The following is a 27,996-nucleotide window of genomic DNA, read 5'->3' on the forward strand; positions in this document are numbered from 1 at the left end:
TGACTACCTTTGCCACATGTAATGATAACATTGACCTGATGAAGTATAAACTTGACACCTTGCCATATGTCCCAATAGAAGAATTAGGGCCTATCTTGACCAAATTCATTGAATTTATTGCTAGAGAAAAGGATAAGGGCATCCTGCTTCTAGAAAAAAAGCTAGTTTAATTAAGTGTTCATTTCTTATTGGTTTGAGTTGGATAACTACAACTAGCCCTAATTAGGTTTTTAATTTAATCTTGGCCATTGATCTTAAATCAATCCAGACCGTTGTTTTGTAATAAGGGTGCCTATATAAACCCCCCTCCTTCCCCTTCCCCCTCCCTCTCCCCCACTTTCATTTATTTTCATATGAGAGATCTCAGAGATTGTTGTAGTGATACTCAATAAGTGTAAAAACTTATTCATTGTTCAATTGATGGTGAATCTGGTCTACTTTGTGAGTTAGCATGGTTTCTTGGCTCTCCTTAGAGTAGGATTTTATTTTTAGAAGTTAGATAGAAATTGCTTTATGTGGAATTGTGTGTTCATAATTTTGATGGTTGGATGATTTTCAATCATTGTGCAAAGTTAACCTGAACCAGTACCTAAAAATTTAAGTTCAATTACTTAATTCATTGTTCAAAATAATGGTGAATGAAAGTAATATGAAAATATTTTGGAATTCCGTAGAAGATTGCACCATTCTTGCTTAGTTGTTGAATTTGGTGAAGCTAGAATTGGTTTTAATTCCACATTTGCAATTTTCATCTCAGAGTTCATATGAATTGTTTAGGATTAGAATTATCTTCTTCATACCCTCATCTTTTTACCTTTTTTTTCAAAAATCATTATAGAAGTAGAACTTATTTGAAAATTGCTCAAAAAAAGAAAAAAGAAAATAAGTCAAGAATCAGCAAAATCTTCAAACTAATCATCTCCTTGGACGATTGTGCAAGTCCCCTTACAATTACCAGCATTTTCACAACGAATCAACTGAGACTGTCCACATTGAATCTGGAACCTTGGAGTCATATTTGTGATCACACAGGCCATCTGTTTAGTACTTAGAAGATTTTGATCAAGAGAGAGTATGATATCTTAGGATATTTTATTCTGAATTGTGCATGCATAAAAAACACACCAACACCTCCCCATCTTACTCATACATCTAAGATTTATTCTCACCATTCATCTGCAGATCACACTTGTCCTCGTTCACTGCAGACATGACAATTTTAAATGAAAATCAATTGCCAAGCTCCTACACTAGGTTTCATGCGCTGTAGTTCTAAATGCAAATTTATTTGTAATAGGGGATTTTATGTTTTGTCTTTCTAAATATAATTAAGAATAGCAATCTGTTTTTAGTCAATCGAACTTTACATGATTTTTTTTTTTGATCAGTAAAGGCAAAGCCGAATCCATATATTCATTTTGGAGAATTACAATGTATACATTTATGCATGAGACAAGATCATAAACCTAATGTATGCGATTGAAACCATTCCCTGGATTTTCTGGAAGAGAATATAATTTCAAGGCAAAGCAAAAAACCCTATACATTATCTTCATTCATTCCAAAAAACTATCATAGTTTATGGCAATGAAGATCAAAATTATTTTTCAAATATAAGTTTTAGCAGAGGATTTTTAAACAACGGATTCAGTAGAGATTACCTGACATATCTTATAGACAAAAAACACTTAAAAACCATAAACTAGCTATAGGCTTTGAAATGTCAACAAACATAACCAGAAAAATAAAACCTATCTTTTAGTTTTCCTCAAGAGGCTCGGTAGGGGATGTTGGGGTGCTGCCTCTTCCTTGGCCTCTGCACGGAAGCTAGCCTCGACCATGATTAGACCCACGACCCAATCCTCTGCCACCTCCTCTCCTACCCCATTCAACCTGGGGTTCCTCTTCTTCAACTTTTGGTGGCAGGATTCAATTTAACCTTGCAAATTCGTAGAGCTCCTCCTCCCTACCCAGATCTTCTAGATTCTCACCCATGAAACGCCACTTAAGGTATCTGAGCCCCATGCCAACAAATGCTTTGTGATTGTCCAGGTCCTTGCCTTTCAGGTCTAACAGAAAGGGATAGTACTTAATTAGTTCCCCGGGAACGTTGAACATAATTCTATCACTTGGCTGAGGAGCTCCTGGGTCATGGAGTGCCTTGTTCAGAATTTCTTGCAATTCTAGCAAGATTTCATCTAGGAATAACTTCTTTGTGAGGTTCCAAACAGCTTGTTTGGCCATTTTCAAATCCAACAAAGAGGCGACAAACCTAGATGATATGTTTGTATTGTCGCGAGGGTATTCCTCCATGCTCAAATGCTTATTACCCAAGATCATTTTTACTGCCAATATGATCATTGGCTCTGGGTGAAGCACTAGTTGCTTCAATCTTAAATCTATTATTCTTCTGAAAGAGACTTGACGCGTGGAGGCCAAGAGGGAAATAGGAGTGTCTGCTCCGAAGCATGAGATAGGCCTTGGATAGACGCTCATGATAAAACCATACGGTTCCTCACCAGACATGGTTGACGATTTTAGAGGCTTCGGACAAGAGAAAAGTATGAATCAGATTAATCTTCAATGAGGTCACTTGCAGATTAGGAAAGATTAAAAACTTGTAGTGAAAGCGAAGCAGAACCTAGGTGACACTTTCTTTAACACATATTAATGAGGAGTTGCTTGCATTAAATTCACTTGCAAAGGTGGCGAAGGATATTTGTCCCTGAACATGCCAAATCTCCCTGCCTCTGCAATGAAGTCTAGCTTGTTGACAATGCATGCCTTGAGCTAGAAATGACGGCTATCACTAGCTGCTTTTCGAGAAATGGAAAAGGTAACGCTTATTTTGAAAGAGAAAATTGAGTGACGCCAATGTTACCGAGCCCTCTTTGTTGCTGAAAAAAGTCAAGATTTGAATTCAAAAAAGTAGTTGTTTCCTAACTTGAGCGCCATAGTTGAACCTTAAAATTAATTAAGGAAGGGAGCATCTGCAAGATCTTCTCACTTGCTTTGGGGACCCTACCTTGTGCTCATCAAACCCAAGGGAGTCCTTTCTAAAATTTTAACCTGTCCTAGTTAGTCTTGCTACTTGGCTCCCTAATCCCACCAATGAATATAATTGCCCTCTGCTGTTGTTTTTCAGAGGGCATTTGCTACTGTGTTCGCTTCTCTAAAGATATGTTTTGCTTCATATTGCTCCAATTTTGCCAAGTTTTCTTATATATTGTCTAGAATTGCCTGTAGCCGCCAATTTGGGGTTTTTTGCCTTTTGATTGCGTTGATTGCTATCTCTGAGTCTCCCTCCACTATGATGTTTCTTAATCCATGCTTAATGCAATCCATCAAACCTAGTTGTAAGGCTTTAAATTTTGCTATATTTTTAGTGTCCGGTGGCATTGGCTTTGCCATTTTCCCTATGATTGACCCTGAAGTGGTCTCTAATCATATATCCTATGCCTGAAGGACCTGGGTTGCCTTTGGAAGCACCATCAAAATTTAATTTTAACCAGCCAAGCTTTGGAGGGGTCCAAATAGCTTCCTTTCTAGACTTGGATTTTTGCCCAAATGAGGGAGGAATCTTGATTCCCTGCCAATTTTTCTTTATGCTTTCATCCCAAGAAGAGAATTTTGGGCGATTCCATTGAGAAAGCTAATTTGTAGTTTATTGTATCCATAATTGTCGTTTCTATTGAGTTTAGGATTGATTCAAACTTTCTGGCTTTATTATCAACAAGCCTACAATTCCTTTCTTTCCAAATTTCCCAGACAAGGCAAGAAGGAGACACTTCCAAAATTTGGCTCAAAGTGCTTTCCTTCAAAGGGAGTGGCCAACATTGAAAAAGAAAAATTATGTCATTAGACAGAGTTGAGATCCACCCCAATTTAGCACAAAGTCATCGCCAGCATTTTGAAGCAAAGGAACAATTCAAGAGGAGTTGTCCACTGTCTTTGCCTGAGCTTTACACATAATGCACCTCGATGGTCCTTCATATCCCAATTTAGTGAACTTTTCTGCAGTTAAGATTTTTTTTTTGGAAGGCTAGCCACACAAAAATCCCTTCTTTTGGAATAATCTTACTGCTCCAGAACAACTTAATTGGAATGTCATGTCTTTCTTGGTTTGAAGCACTGACTAAAACTTTGTAGCCATCTTTAGAATCATACTGTCTTGTTTTGAAGGAGGCACAAATTAGAGTATATTTCCCTCTTCTAGGGTTGATATTTCTTGCTTTTAACTAGTCTAGGAGTTGTTCTAATTCTTCCCCTGGGATAGGTAAGCCAACCATAGGTTTCCACCTCCAACTTTGAATATTCAAAGAGCTTTCCACTGCTATGTAGTCACCGACTCGGACTCCCCAGTGTTGTTTAAACTAGTGCTCTATTATTGGAATGTTGAGAGAATTTGTGATGGAAGGATATCCTCCCCATGAGTCATCCCAGAAAAGGCTAGAAGTTCCATCATGAATATCCCAAGAGATGGAGTCTAAAATCAATTTTCCTGCAGGAGATAATGAAGTTCCAAGTTCTAGATCCCTTCAAATGATTGTTCTCAGAAGATTATGAGGATCCTGATCTGGTAGATATTTAGTTGCCAGCATCCTAAGCCATGTTGTATTGGGATTTTTTAGAAACTTCCAAGCTAGTTTTGCCCCTAGGGCTTTGTTTTGCAGTTTTAGATCTTTGATTCCTAAACCCCCCATTGTCTTGGGTTTGATTATTTTATCCCATGAAATTAAGGCAATTTTGTGCTTTTCCTCAGTATTTTACCAAAAAAAAATCTCATCTTCTTGATTATGTAGGAATTTGCACTAGTTGTTAGAGATAAGATGGATAATAAGTAGATAGGTAGGATCAAAATCACTACTTGAATCATTACTAACCTTCCAGCCCATGAGAGCCACTTCCCCTTCCAGGAGTTTGAGTTCTGCTCCATCTTTATCTTTAGAGGATCCCATAATTTTCTATTCCTTAGTCCTCGATCAATTGGAATCCCCAAATGAATACATGGGAGAGTTCCTGCTCTGCATTTGAGGATTCTTAGAATCTTAGCCTGTAAGAGGTTTGGAGTGGAAAAAAAGAAAACTTTGGATTTTTATTTGTTACTTATTTGTCCTAAGGCCTATCTAAAGGATTCTAATAGCAGGTTTAGTTGAGTTGCTTCCTTGACTTTTGCTGCTCCCAAGAGAAGATTGTCATCTGCAAATTGTTGATGTGTGACAACAAAATTTGTGGTTACTTTGATTCCCTCTAGAAGGTTATTGGTTTGTCTTGTTTTTATTGCCCTCCCTAAAGCTTCCCCCATTATGATGTAGAGGAATGGAGATATAGGATCTCCTTGCTGAATGCCCCTTGAGGAAGAAAAGAAGCTTGTTGGCTTTCCATTTATCAGAATAGAAAAGTTTGGTGTAGAAATGCATTCATAGACCCAGTTGTTCCATTGTTTGGCAAAGCCAAAGGCTTGCATAATTTTACAACGGAATCACCAATCTAGATTATCATAAGCTTTTGAAATATCTAACTTAATTATCATACCTAGTCTATTCGTGCTTTGCAAAGTGTGGATTGCTTCTTGTGCCACAATGACCCCATCAAGAATTGAACAGCCTGGAACAAAACCAGTATGTTCTTCTGATATAATGTTGTCCATAAGAGGCTTCATTCTATTTGTCATGACTTTTGAAAGGATTTTGTAAACTGTGGTGCATAGAGAGATGGGTCCGAAATCTCCTAGATTTGATGCTTTCTCCTTTATTGGAATGGGGGCAATAAATGTATTATTGATTTCTTTGAGTAGTTTACCTAATCTTCTTGTGCATTCTAAGGCTTCTGTAAGTTCTTGACCCAATATATGCCAGCACTTCTTGAAAAAATATGAGGGGAAGCCAACCGGACTGGAAGCCTTTCCAGAGGGAAGCTAGTTTAAAGCTTGAGATACTTCTTCCAGATTGAGTTTCTCGTTTAGTTTCTGATTTTTCTCATCTATTATGATCTTAAGGATCACATCCAAAAACCTTTTTTGTTCAATCAGGTGAGAGCCTTCAACATTGTTTAAGAGGTTGGAATAGTAAGTGATGATCTCTTTCTTAATCTCTTCAGGGTCCTCTATGGTTTGATTTTGCTTTAGCTCCAATTTAGAAATCCAATTCTTTCTCGTGTGAAGCTTTGTAACATTATGGAAGAACTTGGTGTTTTTATCCCCCATTCTAAGCCAATTCTCTCTAGACTTTTGCTTCCAAAAGATTTCTTCTTTTGAAAGGATATCCTCATATTTCATGAGGAGGTTCTTTTCTTGTTCAAAGGATTCTTGATCCATTCCCACTGAGATAGTCTTGTCATTTAGAGCTGCCAATTGCTCTTCTAATGATTTTTTGGTTGAGAAAATGTTTTTAAAATGCTGAGCATTCCATTGTAGCAATTTCTGATTTACTAATTTCAAGTTTGAAATGAAAAAAAAAAGTTTTTATCCTTCAAATGATTCTTCCTTCCACCAGTTTTCAATCATGGTTAGAAAATTTGGATTTTTCATCCACATTCTCAAATCTGAAGGGAGATCTAGAGGTATATCGGATTCCTTGGAGTGAAAGCATAATGGGAAAGTGGTTTGAACCTAAGTAGGGAAGGACAGATCAGTCGAAGGCAAAAGGAAAGGATCTAAGGTCACCCTGCCAAAAGAATCTATCAATTTTTTCTGAAATATTGCTAAAGCCTTTTCTTCTGTTTGTCCATGTGAAGGAATCCCCTAAGTCTATTTTCAATAATCCATTCCTTTCAATCCAATCAAAGAAATCATGTTGAGATCCACCTAATTGAATGATGCCTCCCCTTTTGTTTGATGTGTTCCTAATGGCGTTGAAGTCACCACCTATGATGAGTTGTTTATCGGCCAATTGAGATACGACTCCATCTAAAGAGAGCCATAAAAGTCACTTTTTGAGAGGGGATACTGGGCCATAAGTATTGATAACAAAAAAGGAAGAGTTTGATTGAAGATGAGTGATTTTGGCTAACAACCAATTTCTGCTAGAAGTAATACACTCAACATGGACTTGAGAAGGCTTCCAAATTATCATTAGACCCCCAAAGGCCCCTTCTGAGGCCACTATCATTTGCAGGGATGAATGGAACAAGGAACTAATTCCAATAACAAATGAGACTGCTTGCTAGCAATCCAATTTAGTTTCTTGTAGGAGGGTGATATCTGCACTAACCAAAAGAATCCTTCTTTTGATCACCCTCTGTTTGTTAGGGGCATTGAGTCCCCTAACATTCCATGATAGTATTTTCATTGTTGTTCAAGAAGGGGGTTTCCCTTCCCTACTTTCCAAAGATTTGTAATTTTTGATTGATTCTCCGCAACCCCATCTTGAGCTCTAGCTTCAATAAGTGATTTGGGGCCCTTCTTAGGGGGGGGAAGATCCAAAGTCCGGTTTCTCCATGCCCTCTAGATTCTGTTGCAGACCTAGTTTCCTTTTCTCCTTAATCTGAGAATACAATACTGCTAGGGGAGTATCTAGAACTAAGTCCAAATCTTCATCATCTTTCAGACATTGTGGAATTAATGAGGGTGACAACAGGAGTGGATAAGGGATCTCCACCGATAGATTAAAATATTGCTTTGTTGGTAAGAGTTTTGTAGAAGGAGGAAGCTCGCCTTCAGAGAAGTGTGGGTCATCTACCTCCTCCATATCAGCTTTAATGTCTTTTGCAATAACATCCTCCTCCTGTAGGATATTAGCAAGATGCATGGGTTTACCTTTGCTTGATTCTATAAGTGTTGGAGCACCCCTTGGTCGCTTTTGCCTAGGTTTATTCTTCCTTTTCAAGGCCTTTAGATGATGGGAGAAAATGTTGAAGGCACCTCTACTCAGTGAAGGGGTTTTCTTTTGACCAAACAAGATCCTAGTTGTTTTATGAGTTTGGATCTTAACAATCGGAGATAAAATGAGAGGGGGACAACTTGAAAGAGGGAGCGGAAGGGACTGAGATCCTCGACCTAAAAGAGATTGAATCAAATTACCTAACTTATCACCTAGATGTCATTTTGTTGTTGGGGTGTGAAGGTGCTGGGAATCTTCAGGAACAGGAGATACAGGCGGAGGAGCCAAGCCTCTGTTTTCCATCTCTAGAGTAGTATCCTTTTTTGCAAGAGTAACATCTAATACAGGTGAGTTTGTTAGTCCTTCCACTCCCTTGTCCACCCTCTGAAGATCGAGTCCATCAATGCTTGGATCTATTGTTGGTTGTAGTGGATTCAAGGCTCCTCTAGCTGCTACCAGTGAACAATTTTTAACTATTTGGTTTTAGAGGACATATTTGCCAAGAGTTTCCTTTCCCAATCTCATCACTTTCTGTTTCAATCTACCCACTTCTGAAATAATTTCTATTTCAATGTAAAAATCTTGTTTTAGGTCAATCTCAACATATATGTTGGCTACATCCCCTTCGAGACCATTCAGGAAATCCTCCTCGATCCCCACTAAAGATCCTAATGCATCACGAGTCTTCAAAAGAGCCTCTGAGCACCAGAACTCAGATGGGAGACCCACTAAAGAAAGCCATACTGGGGATTTCTCAAATCTATGGTTCACCATATCAAAGCCTGGTTTCCAGTCCAGGAAATGAAAAGTTGAGCCTTGAAAGAATAACGAGCAGCCATTAATGATTGCATTTTTCAGTGTTGAGTCCACACATTCTAAGAAGAAAAAATCATTCTGTAACGGTCTAGCTGAGATCATTCCTGGAAAGGAAGAAGTCCACTAGGATATTATCTCTTTGCTATACCCTCCACAACCACACCATTGCGCAAAAAAGGCATTTTCTTTAAAGAGGGCAATTGTAGGGTTTAAAGAGTCTGAAGGTAGCACAAACAACTTACTCCCCATGGATTTCCTCTTCCATTTTTTAGGCTTATGGTCAAAGGGAGGGATTTGCCAAGGGGGAAAAGGCTTTTTGACTCCCAAAGCCCTCTGATCCCTAAAAGAAGGCAACGTTCTTGAAGCCAGAAGACGAGCTTGCAAGGTCTGATGATGAGTTTGTTGTTGATATGAAGAAGCTTGTTTAGGTGGAGCGAAGTTCAGTTTCCTTGACGATATAGGGATACTATTTGAGCTTGTTGCTACTTTCCTAGCCTAAGAATCTAAGCTTTGATACTTGGAAACCTCATTAATCATACTATTTTGGTTATAGGCTTGTTGGTTAACATCAGAGCAACAGTGAGAGACTGAATTTTTTTGTGGGAGACGTGATGGGAATCCAACCCAATAATGACTCTGATTATTCTGATTCCTATGAAACCCCTGAACTATGTGTTGGTTCTGGAAATGCGTGGATTTCTAGAAACTCGTCCGATTATTCTGATTCCTATGAAACCCCTGAACTTTGTGTTGGTTTTGGAAGCACGCGGATTTTTGGAAACTCTGGTTTCTCTGAGATTTCTGAAATCTTGAGGAGTTTCTTTGAAGTGTCAACTTACTCTGAATCCTTTGGTTTGTACGTTGGAATGCATATGGCATCACTGCAGACCTCTCATACCTCTCCATCGTTGATCGCTCAGTGTTAAGAAATCAATTTCTTGCTTACCGCCTTTTTGCCCTAATTTCCTTTCATAGCCTTTGATACGAAACTCATGTGTATTGCCAAAAAGGGTCCCTCTTTTCATTGATCTATTCATATTACTACGAACTTTGCATGATTTTGAAAAATATATGAATATACAATATTTTCATAAGATTTTGTTTTTATCTCTATTCTTTTGTTCTCTGCCTCTTTCCCTCGCTAACACTATTTTTAGATGTTGTGTTGTTAAACAATGATTTGTAAGCCAGCAATTTTGTAGCAGAGTTTCTTACGAAATATTCTTACACTTTTAGTAAGTTTCCTCTTAACAAAATAAATTAAAAAAATTCAACATTGTAGATAAAGAAAAAAAAAATTCTTTGATTTCAACATTTTTCCAATATTACCATGTGCCTTTTCAACATTAGTAGATTTGTTAGGGGTTTCCATAAAATGTAACATATGTTTAATATTTCTTTTACTACTTTACGAACGATGTTTTTGTGGAAAAGTTTCCAGCTATTCAAATTTCTACTGCCTCGCTCGCAATTGTCTTATCAGACAATGTAGAGTGCTCATTCAAACTCACGAATTCTTGAGAAGTGTAAATAGTGTTAGAGTCAGAACCTAAGCCTTCGAATATAGATTACAAGATATTGCAACATATCTGAAAAAGCCTTCTTACTAATAAATCACTAGTTAAAATTCTAGCAAGAGAATGGACATTATGGTGGGAGTTTGTATATAGTTTCAAATCACTTGAGTTGATCGAATCTCTCCGCACACCCAGACATCTTAGATGATCAGAGTCATAAACGTGGAATGCAGATATGAAGTCATATTGCACCTCAGGATTGCCACTTGCTAATGTTTTTTTTTTTTTCAATAAAAGTAGATTATTCCACTAAACTTGATTCCCGAGATTATTTTCTTTGTATCCATTATTTCAAATGCCGAAAAAATTCTAACCACTCTTTCACTGACAGATACCATATCGGGCAATGTATAATGTCCATTTGAGCTTAATATTTTCTTGAGAAGTGGAAATAATGGTAGACTTAGTCACTTGAACCCTCAATAGCAGTGTGCAACATATTGCAACAAATGGGAACAAGCATTTCTTGCTATTAACAACCCAGTAACTAAAATGCTTGCAAGAGGTCAAGTTACACGCAGGAATGTGTATGCATTTACCATTATGTGTTGTTGCTCTCTGTTTTGAGTCATTTGAGTTGATTGCACAACTCCAGTCACCCAAAGATTTTAGCTGATCTTCGTTATGTTGTACTAATGACCGCCATTTGCTAATGGGTAGTCCCAAATTCAAATTCTATCGATTCACCTCACATTATGAAAGAGGCTTGGGTTTCAGGGCTCAAAGGTGACTTATCACATATAAGACTTGATGCTGAAAGCTTCAAAAATTGCTGAAGGGAAATCCAGTGCCAATGGATATGGATGAACTGAGAGTAAAAGATATAGATGGCAAGAATAATGAAGTTGGGATTCTTATTGAGGCATCTTTATGTTGTGATGACGGGCTCGACTTCTTGCTGATTTGAACCAGACTTTTCACTCTCTAAGGCCAAGTACCATAAAGGTGAAGATATTACACTTGGTGGTGAGTTAAAAAATGTGTTTATATGATCATCAGCTTTGAGTATATCTCTATAAGACTAAAAGAGCAAGAATTTTCTTATGAGAATCGAATTCAGGAATCTGTATTCTGTAAGGACTATAAGTGAAGCAGTTGCCTCTAACTAGTGGTCTTTTGAAAACTTTCCTCTAAATAAGAGGACATATAATTTATCCTTTGGATGCAAAAAAAAATTGTTCTTTAATCAACCCTATGGAAGTGAACCTACAATCCAAAATGCATGGTCTGGTAAATATTCATCAAAAACAATTTTGTGAATGTCTTTGCTTACCAAGGATTTGATGACAGTATGACAACATAGTATAGTATCAGATCAAATTCTCAAGCACAATTTTGTGAAATTTTCATCAGATAATTTTATTCTATTAGGACGATGGCTATGTTATCAGGTCATATTTAAAGGGAAAATGAAAATATAAACCCTGTTTTGAGGTTACGAGTTCTTTTCCCTCTTTTTAGCTTTCTTATAGAGATTGAAAGCTTGCAGGGCAAATTGAACATGCAGCTTCTGAGCAATAGCCCATCTACAGATGTTCTATGGAAGAGGTAATTGTGAATACAAAGCGTATCTATAACATGATGACAATTAACGGATTAGCTACTGTATTGTTTGAGCTTTTGGAACTGAGCATGGCTTTCATAATGTCCTCCGCTCAATTAGCTATTTGATCCTGTTTGTTTTTTGTGCTTGTTGATGGGTTGGCAAACAACAATGCATTTGAATATACAAAATTGAATTGGATTCTATATCTCTGTTATTTTAGGATTCATCCATCTTGCAAGTGGCTGCTCTACCATTGAACTTAATTCTGCATGATGTGATTGCCTGATGAAGCGGATAATGTTGAATTTAAATGTTTTATCCTTTGAATTAACTTTTATGTTTAGCAGATAATTGAATCATGAATTCTATTTCTAGTTCTTTTTGAGTCTTGTTTTAGTTCTCTGATACTTTATTCTAAGATAATATGGAAGAGTCACATTTTGCAAGATTCATATACAATAATTGTAAGTACAATTAGCGTACTTGTGAACTATTCAAAGATGGGTTGCCTTGCCTGAAGATATCAAGTCAAAGTTGTGGGCGATTCAAACTTAGAAGGGTTATGCATTATTTATGGGATTATGCATGTTCAATACAGAATTGTGACAATAATATTTCCACTGTTCATTCCTATGGAGAATGGAACCATTGTCACAAGGTTGGAAAAGTTAGGCTTGGGAAAGGCAATGGTCGCCAGAGCACAGAATGCCAAAAAGGTTTAGAAAAGGTTCAAGCCTACATGACATACAAGATTATGCAGAGTAATAGAAATAAATTACCAAAAATGGAAAAGCAAATTTCAGTGTCCAGTATTAAAATTATTCAAAATCTGATTCATCGTTCTTTCATATAATATTTAGGCGCACATGATTTGTCAAGTCTCCATTGTCTACAACTTTAGATCCTATGAAGAAGGGCCTCTACGCTCTAAAATGAAAATTTAAAATTTCTAAAACCAAAAGTGCTACATGATCTGATTCTTGACAATTAGTACAACTTGTGCCAACTGCCTGATCAAATGCACCTATATTACCGCAGCAATCTAGATCCTAAATCTATATGTTCAACAAGATTTTCAAAGCATGTAGGTTGGTGAGGAGCCATAGAAATGAGGTTCATTATGTACTCAGATTAGAAACGAGAATTTATGGGGGAAAGACCAAGATGCAAGCTTCCAAAACATCACATGGGTCAGAATGCTGGCAACCAAGTACCTACCAGATCAGGATCCTCTCAATCTTCTTAGAACAGGAATTTTCCCCAAGGGATCTAGAACCTGGAACTTCATCATCTCTTGCAGAAAATTGGTTTCAGAACGGATCACATGGGATATTCATGATGGATCATCAAGTCTCTTTTGGGAGGACTCTTGGGGTGGCTATCCATCTGTTGCGAACTCCCTTAACATACCTATAACAAAGCACTGGTTTAAGCAACATTGGGGTGTCTGAGTTAGAGACTATCTAGTAGAGGATGGCTCACCTAATACTCAAAGCTGGAGGTGGAAATCAATGGATGGATTGCCAATCCCAGGGGAAGATTTAGACCTACTCTTAGAACTTCTAAAAGCAAGAAATATCAATCCGAGAAGAGGAGAAGACTCTTTAATTTGGGCATCCTCTAAAACAGGGCAGTATAACTCTAAAGATGGCTACAGAGTGCTAGTCAGTAGTTCAGATCAGGACAAGCAGGATATTCCGAAGAAGCTATTTTGGAGTTCCAAGGTCATTCCAAAGGCAAGGATTTTTGCGTGGCTAGCCTATCAAAGAAAAATCTTAACTGCAGAAAAGTTTACAAAAATGGGGTATGAAGGACCTTCAAGGTGCATTATGTGTTAAGCCTAGGCAGAGACAGTGGACCATCTCCTACTGAATTGCCCCTTTGCATGCAAATGTTGGTGCTGGCTCTGTGCTAAACTGGGGCTGATCACAGCCCTGCCAAATGACATTAAATCCCTATTTCAAAGCTGGTCTTTTCCAATTAAGGAGAGCACCTTGAGTCTTATTATGGAAGTGTCCCCATCATGCTTAGTCTAGGAAATTTGGAAGGAGAGGAACCACAGGTTATTTGAAGACAAATCTAGAAGGCTAGAATCAATCCTAAATTCAATTGAATCGGTAATAGTGGATACAGTAAATTGCAAAATAGCTTTCTCTTTGGAACCGCCTAAAGTTTTCTCCTCATGGGATGAAAGCATCAGGAATAACTGGCATGGAATCATGATCCTTTCATCTTTTGGGCAAAAAATCAACTTCAGGAAGGCTACTACCTGGTCCCCTCCAAAGCCTGGCTGGCTAAAACTAAATTTTGATGGTGCTTCTAGAGGCAACCCAAGCCCTTCTGGCATAGGATACATAATCAAAGATCGCTCAGGATCAATTATAGGGAAAATGGCAAAGCCGATTCCACCTGACACTAATAATACAATAGAATTCAAAGCATTACAGCTTGGATTGACGGATTGCATAAAGCATGGTTTAAAAAACATTACAGTGGAGGGTGATTCAGAGATAGCAATAAATGCAATCAAGAGGAAAAAAAACCCAAATTGGAGATTGCAAGGAATTTTAGACAACATAATAGCAAACTTGGCTAGAATTGAGCATTATGAAGCTAAGCATATTTACAGAGAAGCAAATTCAGTGGCAGATGCCCTTTCAAAAATTGCAGTGTAGGGAACCTTCATTCATTGGTGGGATCAGGGAGCCCGGTCTCTTGGCCTAGCAGATCAGGTGAATTAGTAGGAATATGTCCCTCAAGTCCTTTAAGCTTAAATGCAAGAGACAAAGTTAAGCGAGGCGAGAAATTCAATTAAAGATGCTTCCCATCCCAAAGCAAACATCTAATGTCTATCTTTGGCGGTCTAGTGGTAACGGCTAGTTCTCTTTTTAAATTCAAACTTCACTTTTCTTCGGGCAATAGTGGGCCCAGACCCAGTGATGTCATCTAAACGCATCCTTGAGCTCCTTTCCTAACTTCGCTTCCCGAGACCTAGCTGGCAAAGCTGTCAAGTCGAACTCAAGGTTTGCGTTGTCCGAAAGGTAGATTTGGCTTGTTTGGGACAAATATACTCCGCCACCTTAGCTGGCGAATTAAATGCAATACTCCCCCTCATAATTAGGCGTTAGAGTGCCCGATTATCTTTCCTTAGCATATTCTGCAAGTCGTTATCATTCTTATCTTGCCAAAATCATTCCAAAGCGCAGTCTGCCTCATTCCCTTTCTTGTCTGATTGCCCTGCAACTACTAATCATGTCAACAGAGCCTCCATATGGGTTTATAATGAGTGTCTACCCAAGGCCCACTTCCTGCTTTGGTGCAGACACTCCCATTTCCCTCTTGGCTTCGACGTGCCAAGTTTCTTTCAGAAGAATAACAGACCTGAGACTGAAGCGCCTCCTTCTCCATTTGGAATTTCCTGTTATATTGGCAGTTAAAAGCGCCTCCTTCTCCATTTGGAATTTCCTGTTATATTGGCAGTTAAAAGCGCCTCCTTCTCCATTTGGAATTTCCTGTTATATTGGCAGTTAAAATGATTCTGGGTAGTGGGCATTTGAACAGGGAGGAGTATCCCCAAGATAACACTAGCATTTCCTCCAGGTTTGTAGCTTCTCTGATGGACTTAAAACTAGCCAAGCAAGCTGTATGGAGTCTTACTAAAAAGCTATTCCCAGAAGAGGCTCTCCAGGAGTTCCAAGAAATTCTAAACAAGGCTCTCCATGATTTAGGGGCTCCTCGGCCAGGTGATAGAATTCTGTTTAATGCCCACAGCGAGCTTATCAATTACTACCCCTTCTTGCTAGACCTGAAAGGGAAGGATCTAGATAGACACAGGGTGTTTGTTGGAGTAGGCCTCAGATACCTCAAGTGGAGGTTCTTAGGGGAAAATCTGGAAGACCAGGGCAGGGAGGACGACCTCCTTCAATTCGCAAGACTTAATGGACTCCTGCCTTTGAAAGCAGAAGATGAGAGGCTCCAAGATGAGCAGGTTTGCCGGGGTGGAGCTAGAAGGGGCCGTCGTGGGTCTGGTCATGGCCGTGGCCATCCTCTGAGCAAAGGTTGTGGGATAGTGAGAAATGTTACTCCTCAACCTGAAATCTTGAATGATTTTGCGAGCTAGGTTTCTAATTTAGCTCTGTTTAAAGATACTTGTTGCTTATTTCTAGACTCTCGTAAGATCAATTTTGGCTATATAATTTTAGTAAAATCTTTGTTAATTTGGCAGTAGAGAATCTGCCACCCAGACTTTCTATAGTTTTTTATGATCTTAGACTGCATAATATTGATAGATTTTGGAAGGACAGAATATGTTGCTTATGGTCTACTTGTCTGGAAGCTCTCCTTCTCGAATGCTGAGAAATGTTATAGAAGCTGTAAAGCGGAAAAATCGAACCCTAGTCGTTCTCCCCTCCCCAACTCCAAGGAGAGAGAAGGGAGAGTCACTAGGGTTGATGGTTTTCACTTAGGAGGGACTTTACATTCAAAAGAGGGGTTGAAACCCACAAGATCCAATCCCACGCAATGCAAGATTGGATTCTAAATGAGTTTCAAGGGTTAAGATATCAAGGATACCCTCTTTTGTAAAGAAATGTAGATAGAAAGATTGAACTAGGAATGCATGTAAAGTAGGAAAGATTCACTTATAAACAGAGATAGGAATATGATATGAAGCTGTGGACCTGGAATTAGCAGTGAAATGTCGAGACGGTGCTGTTCTGCAAATTTGAGCGAAAGTTGACGGGACGATGGCGCCCGGCGTGCACACGGTCCTCCGAAAAATCCGCTAAACGAAGGTGGATCTGTTCGTCTCTGCACAAGGATTCCAGATCTTCAATTACAGCCGCGTACCTGCAACCTACACACAAAAAAGAGAGGACGATTGGGGGGTTAGGGATGAGGGGTTTGCCGTTAGGTCAAACCCCGGTTTTGGAATTAACCAAGAAATGAGAATGCTGTAAATGTAAATGTTTGTAATGTAAACAAGTACTGATACCTTGTTGTAAGAATGTTTGTATTCTTACATGCGAAGGTGTAATGTATGTAGTATGTAATATGTTGTAAGTGATCTCCTCTTCAATGGTTGAATCCTTGTCTTGAATGCAACACTTGGCCTTGAATGGAGACTTAGAATGCTCAATTGCTTGAAGGAATGCTTGAATGCTTGAATGCTTGAATGTTTGAATGCTTGAATATTGCTTTCGCCTTGCTCACATATGTCCTTCCTCTTTTTCATCTACCAAAATGGGAGAGGAAATGTAGTTTATATACTTGTCAATTAGGGCTGATAGACTGATTTTCCCGACCTTAGGCCGACCAGGAAATGTTATTTTCCAATTTGCAAACTTAAAGACCCGAAGCCCCAAAAGAGACCGGGCCCAAAATAGGGACAGGGACCAGGGCGCTGGGCGCCATGGTCCCACCTCTAGGGACAGCAGGGTGCAAGGAGGATCAGGCCAGGGTGCTGAGAAATGCAGTTTTTGTTGTCATGAACAAGTTTCGGGGTCTCCATTCAGGTTCCGTGTTGCATCGCCATCGTGAAGACCCAAATGCAGTCGAAATTGCAAGTGTCGCAATTTTAGGACGCTACATTTAGCCCCCACTTTAGCGGGAGTATAAGCGTACGCCAATACTTCCGGTAAAGTACAAGGAAACAACATTGAAAGACTTTCACCACGTCAAGAAGGCAAGATACACCAAGCCCCCAGTGGACTAAGGATCTTACGACTTCGATTGACAAAGCAAAAGGGAAGATCACGAGGGAGAACCATGACTGTCAGTAGTAAGGTTCCCTCACTATGAGTCATGCAAGAGAGATATCAAAAATTTTCAAGGCAAAGCTAAATTTGTCAAGAAATTTTCAAGTATCTTGAAAAGATATGAACGGGATGTATGCCCCCCTACGTTAAAGCGATCGCACACGCCTTACCGGGGGTGATTGCTTTAAGGTAGTGATACATATAAGAAATGAGAAAGGAGCACGTTATCACAAGGATTTAGCCCCCAAGTGTGAGATAAGCCCAAGGATAATAGACACAAAACACAAAGCACAAGGTGACTTCGCTTTCCTCGGGGTCAGTATGCTATATGATAATTCATGTATATCATATGTATGTATGCATAATTGTTCTTCATTCCCCTAATCAAGGAAGGTCACCTAGAAGAAGTGAACACATGTGTCTTTTGAGTCAACATGAGAGAGACCAAAAGAGATCTCAATGCTTTGCATCGTCCTCAAGTAGACAACACTAAGGACAACAAATAGAAGAATGAGAATAACACATAGAAGAAGTAACAAAAGGGAGGGGGAGAGAATCTGCTATGCTAATGAAACTAGTCTAGCACGTCATCTACCCCCCGATCTTGCTGATCAATATTTCGGGAAGGTAGGAAACACGCTAGAGGAGGAACATCCAACACAGCAGATGGAGCTATCACAAGATCCAAACAAGGGCTATGTTCATGTTCCGAGCCACGTTGTTCTTGTCTAGGAGCTAGGATAAGTGCTTTAGAAAATGCGTTAGATAAATGGTTATCAACATCAACATATTCATATTCACTATCAGAATGAACAGGAGTAACATTTTCATCATGAATAACATTTTCATCTATATCATCATCAAGATTTATAGAAATAGGATCTTTAACTCGCACAGGATCAAGACCATCATGCATCTTATGTTTAGGAGATTTCGGCTCAATCATCGGCTGAGGAGAAAATGGAATAATACTGGCTGAAGGTGTTTTGGGGGATTGCAAAGTTTGGGAAGCAACTGCCTGAGCTCTAAGACGACCCTTTCGTCGGCGTTCACGTGCAGAACGATTTCGTCTAGTCTTAGTAGGAAGATTAGGAGATTGAGGAGGAGGAATGTTCTCATCCTTATCACTTGGGTGTTTAGGTTGTGGTCTCTTAGGTTGAACAATAGGAGAAGAGGAAGCTCTCTTCTCTCCATAAGAGGAAGGAGGAGGAACTGCTCCATATAAGGGAGGAATATTTGGTTTAGGAAGGAGACCAAGTCCATCATGACAAGGAGGTATAGGTCTACTTTTGGGAAGTTTATTAGATATAGGCATAGTCACATCCATAGGAATGGGTTGGGAATCTTCTTGAGGAAAGACATTAGTTTTATCTTTCAAAGGAAGAACTTCCTTCTCAAGAACGATAGGAATATCAAGTTTGGGTGTTCTAGGTTCACTTAGAGAAAGGATCATATCTTTTTTCCACTTTTGATAAGATTTGAAAAGATGATCACTTCGCGGAGGAAGAGATTGGAATTGTTTAGGCCAAAAGTAATCAATAGGAACGCTAGGAGTTCTTTCAGCTGGTTTAAAGAGACTATGATTGACAGTAACAACTTCACCATTATGGGGAAATTTCAAACACTTGTGGATAGGAGAAGCAATAGCTTTCATGGAAGATAGCCAAGGATAGCCTAGCTTCACACGAAATTGTTCGGATGATGGAATAATAGCAAAGTCCACATCAAGGGATTTGTTATGGACCTCAATAGGTAATGTAATAGAACCAATTGCAAGAGAAGAAAATGCATCAAATAGTTTCACAACCACATTTGTTTCGTCATAGATCACTTGATTCAATTGCAAAGTAAAAAGAAACTCTTCAAAAATGATATTAACCATACAAGAAGGATCAATAAGCACTCCACGGCAAGGTGTATTCTTGACTTTTGCAACTATATATAAAGGACCATCAGGTGCCTTGATAGTTTCACTGGAATCAAAGGTGATGGAAGGTTCTTTAGGGATTTTCTGCTGCTCCACACAGTTAATCACATTAGGAGTCATAGACACAAGATCATCAGGTGAGACAGAGGAATCAGTAGTATCAATCGCATTAGAGGTATGAGAAGGCAATGGATCAGTAAAAATCTTAAGATTTTGGTTAGGAGGAGCTACAGATGTGTTGCCTTTATCATTCACACCAAAAACAGAGATAGTATTATTATCAATCAAATCTTGAATTTTACCCTTTAAAGCAAAACATTTTTCAGTATCATGCCCAGGATGACGATGAAATTGACAAAAAGATTTGTTATCAAAATAGGGTGAGTTAATCTTTGCAGGATCTATTTGCCTTATAGGAGGAAGAGTAAGCACATTTTGTTCCAATAACTTATTCATAATACTATGCAATGATTCATTCAAAGGAGTAAACTTCCTTTCTTTCTTGAAAAACTTAGAAATAGGAGGCACACCTGATGCCGCATTCACATTGTTGTTGATGATGTTTTCATTGAATTTAATGGACTCTCTGTTCGGTTTAAACTTCCCAAATGGTTGTTGACTACTATCACCCTTATCACTCGGAGCCATAGGATTTGCTTGTTCCATTTGACTCACAGTCAGTTGATAATTGTGAAGAGTTGCGCACAACTGTTGGAAAGAAGTAAACTCAGAAAACAGGAGTTTTTCTCTAATATCTTTTTGTAAATTAGAAATAAAGATTCTTTGAATATCATTGTCGGGCATTGGAAAAGAAATTTGAGCATACAAATGCTTATATCTACCAATGAAATCAGTCACTTTTTCTTTAACACCTTGTTTACAATGCATTAAATCAATCAAAGTAACTTTAGGACTTATATTGTTTTGAAATTGTTGAATGAAAGCATTTGCAAGTTGTTCGAAAGAAGTAATAGAATAGGAAGGCAACGAGCAATACCATTGTAGGGCTTTATCTCTTAATGTTCTAGTAAACAGTTTTGCAAGCAATCTTTGGTCATAAGCAAAATCGGTACATATTGTTTGAAAGGTCTTAACATGTGTTAAAGGATCACCCTTACCATTATAAAGCTCCAAATGCGAAATTTCAACATGTTTAGGGGGAATAGCTCGAACAATGTCAAGAGAAAGTGGGCTCGCAACATCAAATGTAAGCACACTAGTCTTGGATTGATTCATAGAGGCAATTTGTTGCTGCAAAGAAGAGACAGTTTGTGCAAGATTGTTAATGGTCGCTTCAGTCGAAGAATTCATATTAGACGTGTTAGATTGTGATGGAGGTGTTATGTTATTGAAAGAAGGTAGAGAGTAAGGTGGTGGGACACTATGACAGTTAGTCATAGGAGATGATTGGATAGGAGGAACACTACAAGGAGGAATGGAAGGGTTAAATGAATTGCCCCCTTGCATCATGTTCATTTGTGGTGATATAATAGGAACACTTATTGAAGGAATGAATGAAGAAGTTAGATTGAATGAAGGAAGAGGGTTGGTTGAAGAAGAGGGATTGCCCCCATGACTAGTGATCATAGGAGGAATGTCTTGTGTTGAAGTAGTCATTATGTTTGATATAAAAGTAGGTATACTGGCAATAGGAGTCGTCAAAGGAATAGAATGATTAACTTGAGTAGGAGGTTGTGTGTAACCTAAGGTTTCGGCACAACTCTTCATAGGCATCACATTCGAATCCACAATGTGTGCAAGACCACGCAAAATTTCAATTCCATTCTTATCACTTTGAACCATACGTTTTAGACCCTCAATTAATGAAAGAGCTTCGCTATCGGGGTATTCTTGAGACATCCATTGTCGAAAATCATCAAATTGGTTATCCAATTTTGAAAGTTGTTCTACAGAAACCTCATGGAGAGCTTCTTCATCATTAAGAGGATTAGAGGAATTACCCATGTCCTCATTAAAAAGGCCATTCAAATTAGGTTCCATCTCCTCGGTAATTACACCTTGGAAAGACTTAATTCTAAGGCTTCGTCTAACGGGAATAGTGTAAGTAGGGCTTATTGTTGTAAAACTCATGCACTAAAGAAAGAGAGAAGATTTTGAATTTTAGAGGTAGCAAATTTCAATAAAATCAGCCAATCTCCTAGATTTAAGCTGTTAAATGCAATCAGGACAATCTCCCGAAATTTCGGAAAAAATGTCTGGGACCGTGGCGCTCGGAGTGCACACAATCCTCGCAACTTTTTTCGAAATTTTCAGGGATGAAAGTAATGATGATTTTAAAGCTAATATGAAAAAATTGAGTGATTTTACGATCTGTAGATAGGCCAAATTAAAGTTGCAATCTCAAAATTGAACCCTACCAAGATTGTTGAAAAATGTAAATTTTGAATTTTGAAAAAGAGAGGGAAACTGAAATTTTGAATTTTATGATTTTAGAGGGAATGCCAAAAGCAATGCAAGTTTTGAAATTTTAAAAGTTGACTCGATTTCATGCAAAATTCGAATTTGAAAGTGGAAATCAAGGTTGTTGCAATTAAACACTTAATTTCAAAAGTCACAAACTGCAAAAATTTGAATAAAGCACTGAAATTTCGAATGAATGCCAACACACCTTTCAGATTTAGGACTGTAAGAAACACAATTTTGATAGGAATTTTAATTTCAATGATTTTTGAATGATTAGAAGCCTTAATCCAAGCAATCACTAGACCAACTTTGACTTTAATTTTGAAAGTGTTAAAATTAATAAAATCAGCCAAAATTCTGGATTTTAGCAGAAAAATACAGTAAGATCTAGCTCCCGAAATTTCGGAAAAAATGTCGGGGACGATGGCGCTCGGGATGCACACGGTCCTCGCAACTTTTTTCCAAATTTTCAGGGATGAAAGATATTGTGATTTTATTGCGGAATCCAAAATTACAGCCGATTTGGAGGTGTTTTGATTAGTGAAATTATCAGTCAAAGGTTGAATCAAGAGGGTTCTAAAAATTAGGGTTTTGACACTTAACCACTTAATTTTCAGAATTAAAGCACAAATATGAATTGACAATTTGCAATAGAAGGGTAGATCTGAAACAAGCATTAACAATTAAACATTTCACAAGTTCAATTACTAAAAAGAAAATTTTAGGGTTTTTATGCAATCAACCTCTAAAATTTGCAAAGGATCAAACATGGAAATGTAATTAAGGAAGCAAATTTTTCAGATCTAACCATGAATAATCAGAATGAGGATGTTCACGTCGGGTTCACCAAAATGTAGAGCAGAAAAATCGAACCCTAGTCGTTCTCCCCTCCCCAACTCCAAGGAGAGAGAAGGGAGTCACTAGGGTTGATGGTTTTCACTTAGGAGGGACTTTACATTCAAAAGAGGGGTTGAAACCCACAAGATCCAATCCCACGCAATGCAAGATTGGATTCTAAATGAGTTTCAAGGGTTAAGATATCAAGGATACCCTCTTTTGTAAAGAAATGTAGATAGAAAGATCGAACTAGGAATGCATGTAAAGTAGGAAAGATTCGCTTATAAACAGAGATAGGAATATGATATGAAGCTGTGGACCTGGAATTAGCAGTGAAATGTCAAGACGGTGCTGTTCTGCAAATTTGAGCGAAAGTTGACGGGACGATGGCGCCCGGCGTGCACACGGTCCTCCGAAAAATCCGCGAAACGAAGGTGGATCTGTTCGTCTCTGCACAAGGATTCCAGATCTTCAATTACAGCCGCGTACCTGCAACCTACACACAGAAAAGAGAGGACGATTGGGGGGTTAGGGATGAAGGGTTTGCCCTTAGGTCAAACCCCGGTTTTGGAATTAACCAAGAAATGAAAATGTTGTAAATGTAAATGTTTGTAATGTAAACAAGTACTGATACCTTGTTGTAAGAATGTTTGTATTCTTACATGCGAAGGTGTAATGTATGTAGTATGTAATGTGTTGTAAGTGATCTCCTCTTCAATGGTTGAATCCTTGTCTTGAATGCAACACTTGGCCTTGAATGGAGACTTAGAATGCTCAATTGCTTGAAGGAATGCTTGAATGTTTGAATGCTTGAATATTGCTTTCGCCTTGCTCACATATGTCCTTCCTCTTTTTCATCTACCAAAATGGGAGAGGAAATGTAGTTTATATACTTGTCAATTAGGGCTGACAGACTGATTTTCCCGACCTTAGGCCGACCAGGAAATGTTATTTTCCAATTTGCAAACTTAAAGACCCGAAGCCCCAAAAGAGACCGGGCCCAAAATAGGGCCAGGGACCAAGGCGCTGGGCGCCATGGTCCTGGGGGACCAGGGCGCTGGGCGCCATGGTCCTGGGGGACCAGGGCGCTGGGCGCCTTGGTCCTGGGGGACCAGGGCGCTGGGCGCCATGGTCCCACCTCCAGGGACAGCAGGGTGCAAGGAGGATCAGGCCAGGGTGCTGAGAAATGCAGTTTTTGGTGTCATGAACAAGTTTCGGGGTCTCCATTCAGGTTCCGTGTTGCATCGCCATCGTGAAGACCCAAATGCAGTCGAAATTGCAAGTGTCGCAATTTTAGGATGCTACAAAAGCATCCAATAAACATTTTGATAATGCATCAACCAGCTATGTCAATACTGTAATTATGCATAATTAATATAAATCTCGGCTCTGCCTTTACTGATAAAAAAAAAAAACATTTGATGTTCAGCAAAAATCCTTGAAGTTCAGTGGAACATTGTCACTTTGAAAGGGTCAATGAAGACAAGTCTAAAATGCAACATCCAAGAAACTAATTTTTATAGCATAGATAAGATAATGTAGATGATTGTTTCCAGAATATCAAAGACAAATGTCTCTCAATTGTAATCAATTCATGATTCATATTCGGATCCATACAATAAATCATATCATTCCTTTGTATATATGAATTGTGGTTTATGATCTGGACCTCATTTCCTATGTGAGAGTTAGATAGCTTGCTTGTACTTTGTGCCCTACCCAAACATCAGCGTCCTGTTTAGTTACCTTATACTGTAACTACAATCACGACTAAATAAGAGTGTGTAGCTCATGTCCAATAAGTTGCGCGATGATTATGAATCTATGAATAATGGAGTAGCTGATAGGGTCTCCTATTCCTCAACATTATATAAGGCACTGCAATATCGGTAAAAAAGAGAATGGCCAATTGCTGCGGGGGAAGTTGTTACGATGCAAAAGAGTATTTGTTGCTTGCTTAAATGATCCCCAATAATAACTATATACATCCATGAAATGATAGCAATAATTGGGATCTCTGGCAAATATTCTCATGCAAAGCAGGTTTGGAGATGAATTTAGTGGCCGAGTTGCATTCAAGACACACAAAGATTTTTGATGACCTAGAGCATGTGTTGAATAGGCACAAAAGCAATGATCAGCTCTCATTGTGGCAACAAATAATTTATGCTTCCTCCATTTTTCCAAGCTCAGAGCAAATAATTTGTTTCAGGATCGATCCCCGAATTCCCAATCCAGTGCTTTGGAGATGCGCTTGGCGGCCCAGTTGCTGTCATTACAAACGAATTTTTTTATGGTTCAGAGCGTAAGTTGACTAGTTCAAGAGTCAATATGGCTAATTTCTCAGTGTCAACAAATATTTTATGCTTCCTCCACCTTTGCAAGATCAGAGTTAATATTTCGTTTCAGAAAAAGTTATTGACTTCCTCATCTACCCAGCTACTCTGTCTAACGTTGCATCTATCTCGTCCATCTGTGGATGTGATTCTTCTCCCTGAACAAACGTGTGCAGCTTGTTCTTAACCTCAATCCAACTGCATCCTGGAGGTTTTTTCAATCCAGCCTCCTCCATCATTTTTCTCACCTTTGCTACATCGTACCATCTGCCAGCTGCTGCATAGATATTTGACATCAGCACATAATTGGCAGCATTTTCAGGCTCTAATTTATAAAGCTGTTTTGCAGCATATTCTCCTACTTGAATATTGGAATGCATTCTGCATGCACCAAGCAACGCCCCCCACAAACAAGCATTCGGTTGAAATGGCATGCTTTCAATGATCTTCTGGGCCTCGTCCAACCGTCCGGCACGACCAAGGAGATCAACTGTGCAGGCGTATATCTCCATGCTAGGTTTGATTTGAAGATCTCTAGTCATGGAACTGAAGTATTCCAAACCTTCATCCAAAAGGCCTGTATGACTGCAGGCAGACATGAGGCAAGTAAAGGTAACAAGGTTTGGCTTCATGCCTGCTTGTTGCATTTGGCGGAAAATAGAAACAGAATCTTCACCGAGCCCATGCATGCCATAGCCTGCAATCATTACAGTCCAAGACACCACATCTCTTTCAGACATATTGTCAAAAACCAGACGTGCATACCTTATATTCCCGCATTTAGCATACATGTCTATTAGAGCATTCTGCACAAGAACAACACAGACGAAACCATTTCTAATTGCATAAGCATGAATTTCCTTGCCCTGTTTCAAGGTTGCCAATCCAGCACAAGCAGGCAGAACGCTTGCTATGGTGACTGAATCCAGTCTACCACACCGTATTTGCATATCTCGGAAGAGTTCCAATGCTTGGCTGTTGTCTCCATTTTGGGAATAGCCTGCAATCATCGCATTCCACAAGACCAAATGTTTATCTGTTTCAGGAGTTCTGTCAAACACCCATCGAGCACCTGCTATGTTCCCACAAGCACTATACATTGCTATAAGGGCACTGCAAACAGACGAATGAAACTCATTACTATTTCTGACAATATAGCCATGGATTTCCTTCCCCTTTTGCAAAGACGCAACATGTGCACAGGCAGAGAGCACATTAGAGATTGTGACCGAGTCAGATCTCACCCCTACCTGTTGCATCTCATAAAAAAATTCCAAGGCCTTATCATGGAGTCCATTCTGAGAATATCCAGCAATCATGGCAGTCCATGAAATCACATTGGGTAATATGTCAGCCTGTTGTTGCATTTGACAAAAGAAACCCAATGCCTTGTGGCACTGTCCACTCTGTGCATAGCTGGTGATCATAGTATTCCAAGTGGTTACATCTGGTTCAATACCATCTTCTTTCATTTGCCTAAAACAATTAGATGCATCATCAGTGTACCCTCTCTGAGCATACCCTGCAATCAAAGTGTTCCATGAAATTCTATTCCTGAAAACAATTTTGTCAAACAATTGATGTGCTTCCTCCATTCTAGCAAGTTTTGAATACATGTCCATGAGTGCGTTTGCAACGTAAACATTGGACTCGTACCCAGTTTTAATTATGGAAGCGTGGATCTCCCTGCCTTGTTGCAGAGCCATCAGCTGAGCACAGGCCTTTACAACCTTGGGATAAACATAATGGTCAGCCTGCACACTCTCCTCTTGCATTAGCATTTGATAATAGATATCAAGCGTGTCTTCATAATAGCCGTGCCTCACATACCCCGAAATAATCTCAGTCCAGGCAAACACATTTCTCTGCGACATTTTGTCAAACAGCTGGAGTGCAGTATCTAAACATCCATGGCTACAATACAAGTTTACCAATTTGGTTTGTAATATACTATTGTCCATTCCATTCAAAATCACGCGGGCATGATATAATTTGACTTCCGCGATAAATTTTATGTTTTGGTGATCAACTATTTCATCGTTGCATTGGAATTTTGTACTTACAGTAGTGAAGGTAGCCTTGGCACATTGATATTGATATGAGAATTGGCCCATCCTTTTAAGGATTTGTGATAGCATAATGCAGGCAGTATAACATGGATATCAGAGAGAAATTTTGAAATAAGTTCGTTGAATTTGTTTGCAAGATGAAATTCCCGGGCTCACCATACGCTTAAACCAATGTTTCTACAGCTTCTTTGTTTCTCCTCATTTATATTTCTTTTAAGGTTCTGATTAAAAGTTGTATTCAACCTGGGTTGAATTATTAGGAAGAAATAACATTCTTTAAAGAAATGCAACAATTAATTATAAGTAGCAGCCCAATGAGGGTGCTAATTCTGTATTCAAACTGTTCAAAGGCGGCATTAACCAGCCATTAATAACACATTAACAGCATCGAAAGTCTATACTACACATTAATAGTATCAAAAGTCTAGACTAATAATATCAAAAGTGCTTAAACGAGTAGAAAAATAAGAGTCTATAGCAGTAACAAAGTTTAAATTATAGAAACGATCATCATAAAAAAAAAGATTACCACCAAGTGGTTATACAAATAGACTGCCTTAATCTTCCATGAGTAATTTAAACAAATCTTTATGATTGTCTTCCTTTTCAGCATCCCTTCCAAGAACCTTCTTCTACAATAGACAGAGGGTGGTGGTCGACCTATGCATCACCTTCGAATTGGATCTGGAAACACTCCCCATCTTTTTCTCTAGGTCATTCACCTTCACTCTAAGGGTAGCTGGGTCCGTAGCAATAGCATCACATTTGGCATAAGAAGGAGTCTCATTAACGAAGCAAGTCTTCTCAGTTAGGTGATCATCCTCCTCCAAGTGGGCATCCTCTGTCAAGTCCAATGGCTCCAAATTGGTGCTTTTTGAGTGGGCAAAG

At 38.9% G+C, this 27,996-nt stretch overlaps 2 protein-coding genes across 3 annotated transcripts; one reads left to right on the top strand and one right to left on the bottom strand.

Moving 5' to 3' along the window:
• The first annotated feature begins 13,978 nt into the window (after positions 1-13,978).
• LOC131048339 (uncharacterized) lies at positions 13,979-14,434 on the top strand. Its single transcript, XM_057982256.2, has one exon. The coding sequence runs from the start codon at positions 13,979-13,981 to the stop codon at positions 14,432-14,434; it is 456 nt and encodes a 151-aa protein (XP_057838239.2).
• Positions 14,435-24,192: 9,758 nt separating this feature from the next.
• On the bottom strand, positions 24,193-27,371 carry LOC131048441 (pentatricopeptide repeat-containing protein DOT4, chloroplastic). 2 transcript variants are annotated; one of them, XM_057982394.2, is made up of 2 exons: positions 26,696-26,783; positions 24,193-26,561 (listed from the first exon to the last, which is right to left on the bottom strand). In XM_057982394.2, exon 2 carries the CDS (start codon positions 26,509-26,511, stop codon positions 25,135-25,137), a length of 1,377 nt encoding a protein of 458 aa, XP_057838377.2. In that variant the 5' UTR covers positions 26,512-26,561; positions 26,696-26,783; the 3' UTR covers positions 24,193-25,134. The 2 variants fall into 2 exon arrangements, with proteins under 2 accessions (XP_057838377.2, XP_057838376.2); XM_057982393.2 differs by having other exon boundaries at positions 24,193-27,371.
• Between the last annotated feature and the right edge of the window lie 625 nt (positions 27,372-27,996).

This window comes from Cryptomeria japonica, chromosome 8 (genome assembly GCF_030272615.1).
Source record: "Cryptomeria japonica chromosome 8, Sugi_1.0, whole genome shotgun sequence".
NCBI lineage: Eukaryota > Viridiplantae > Streptophyta > Pinopsida > Cupressales > Cupressaceae > Cryptomeria > Cryptomeria japonica.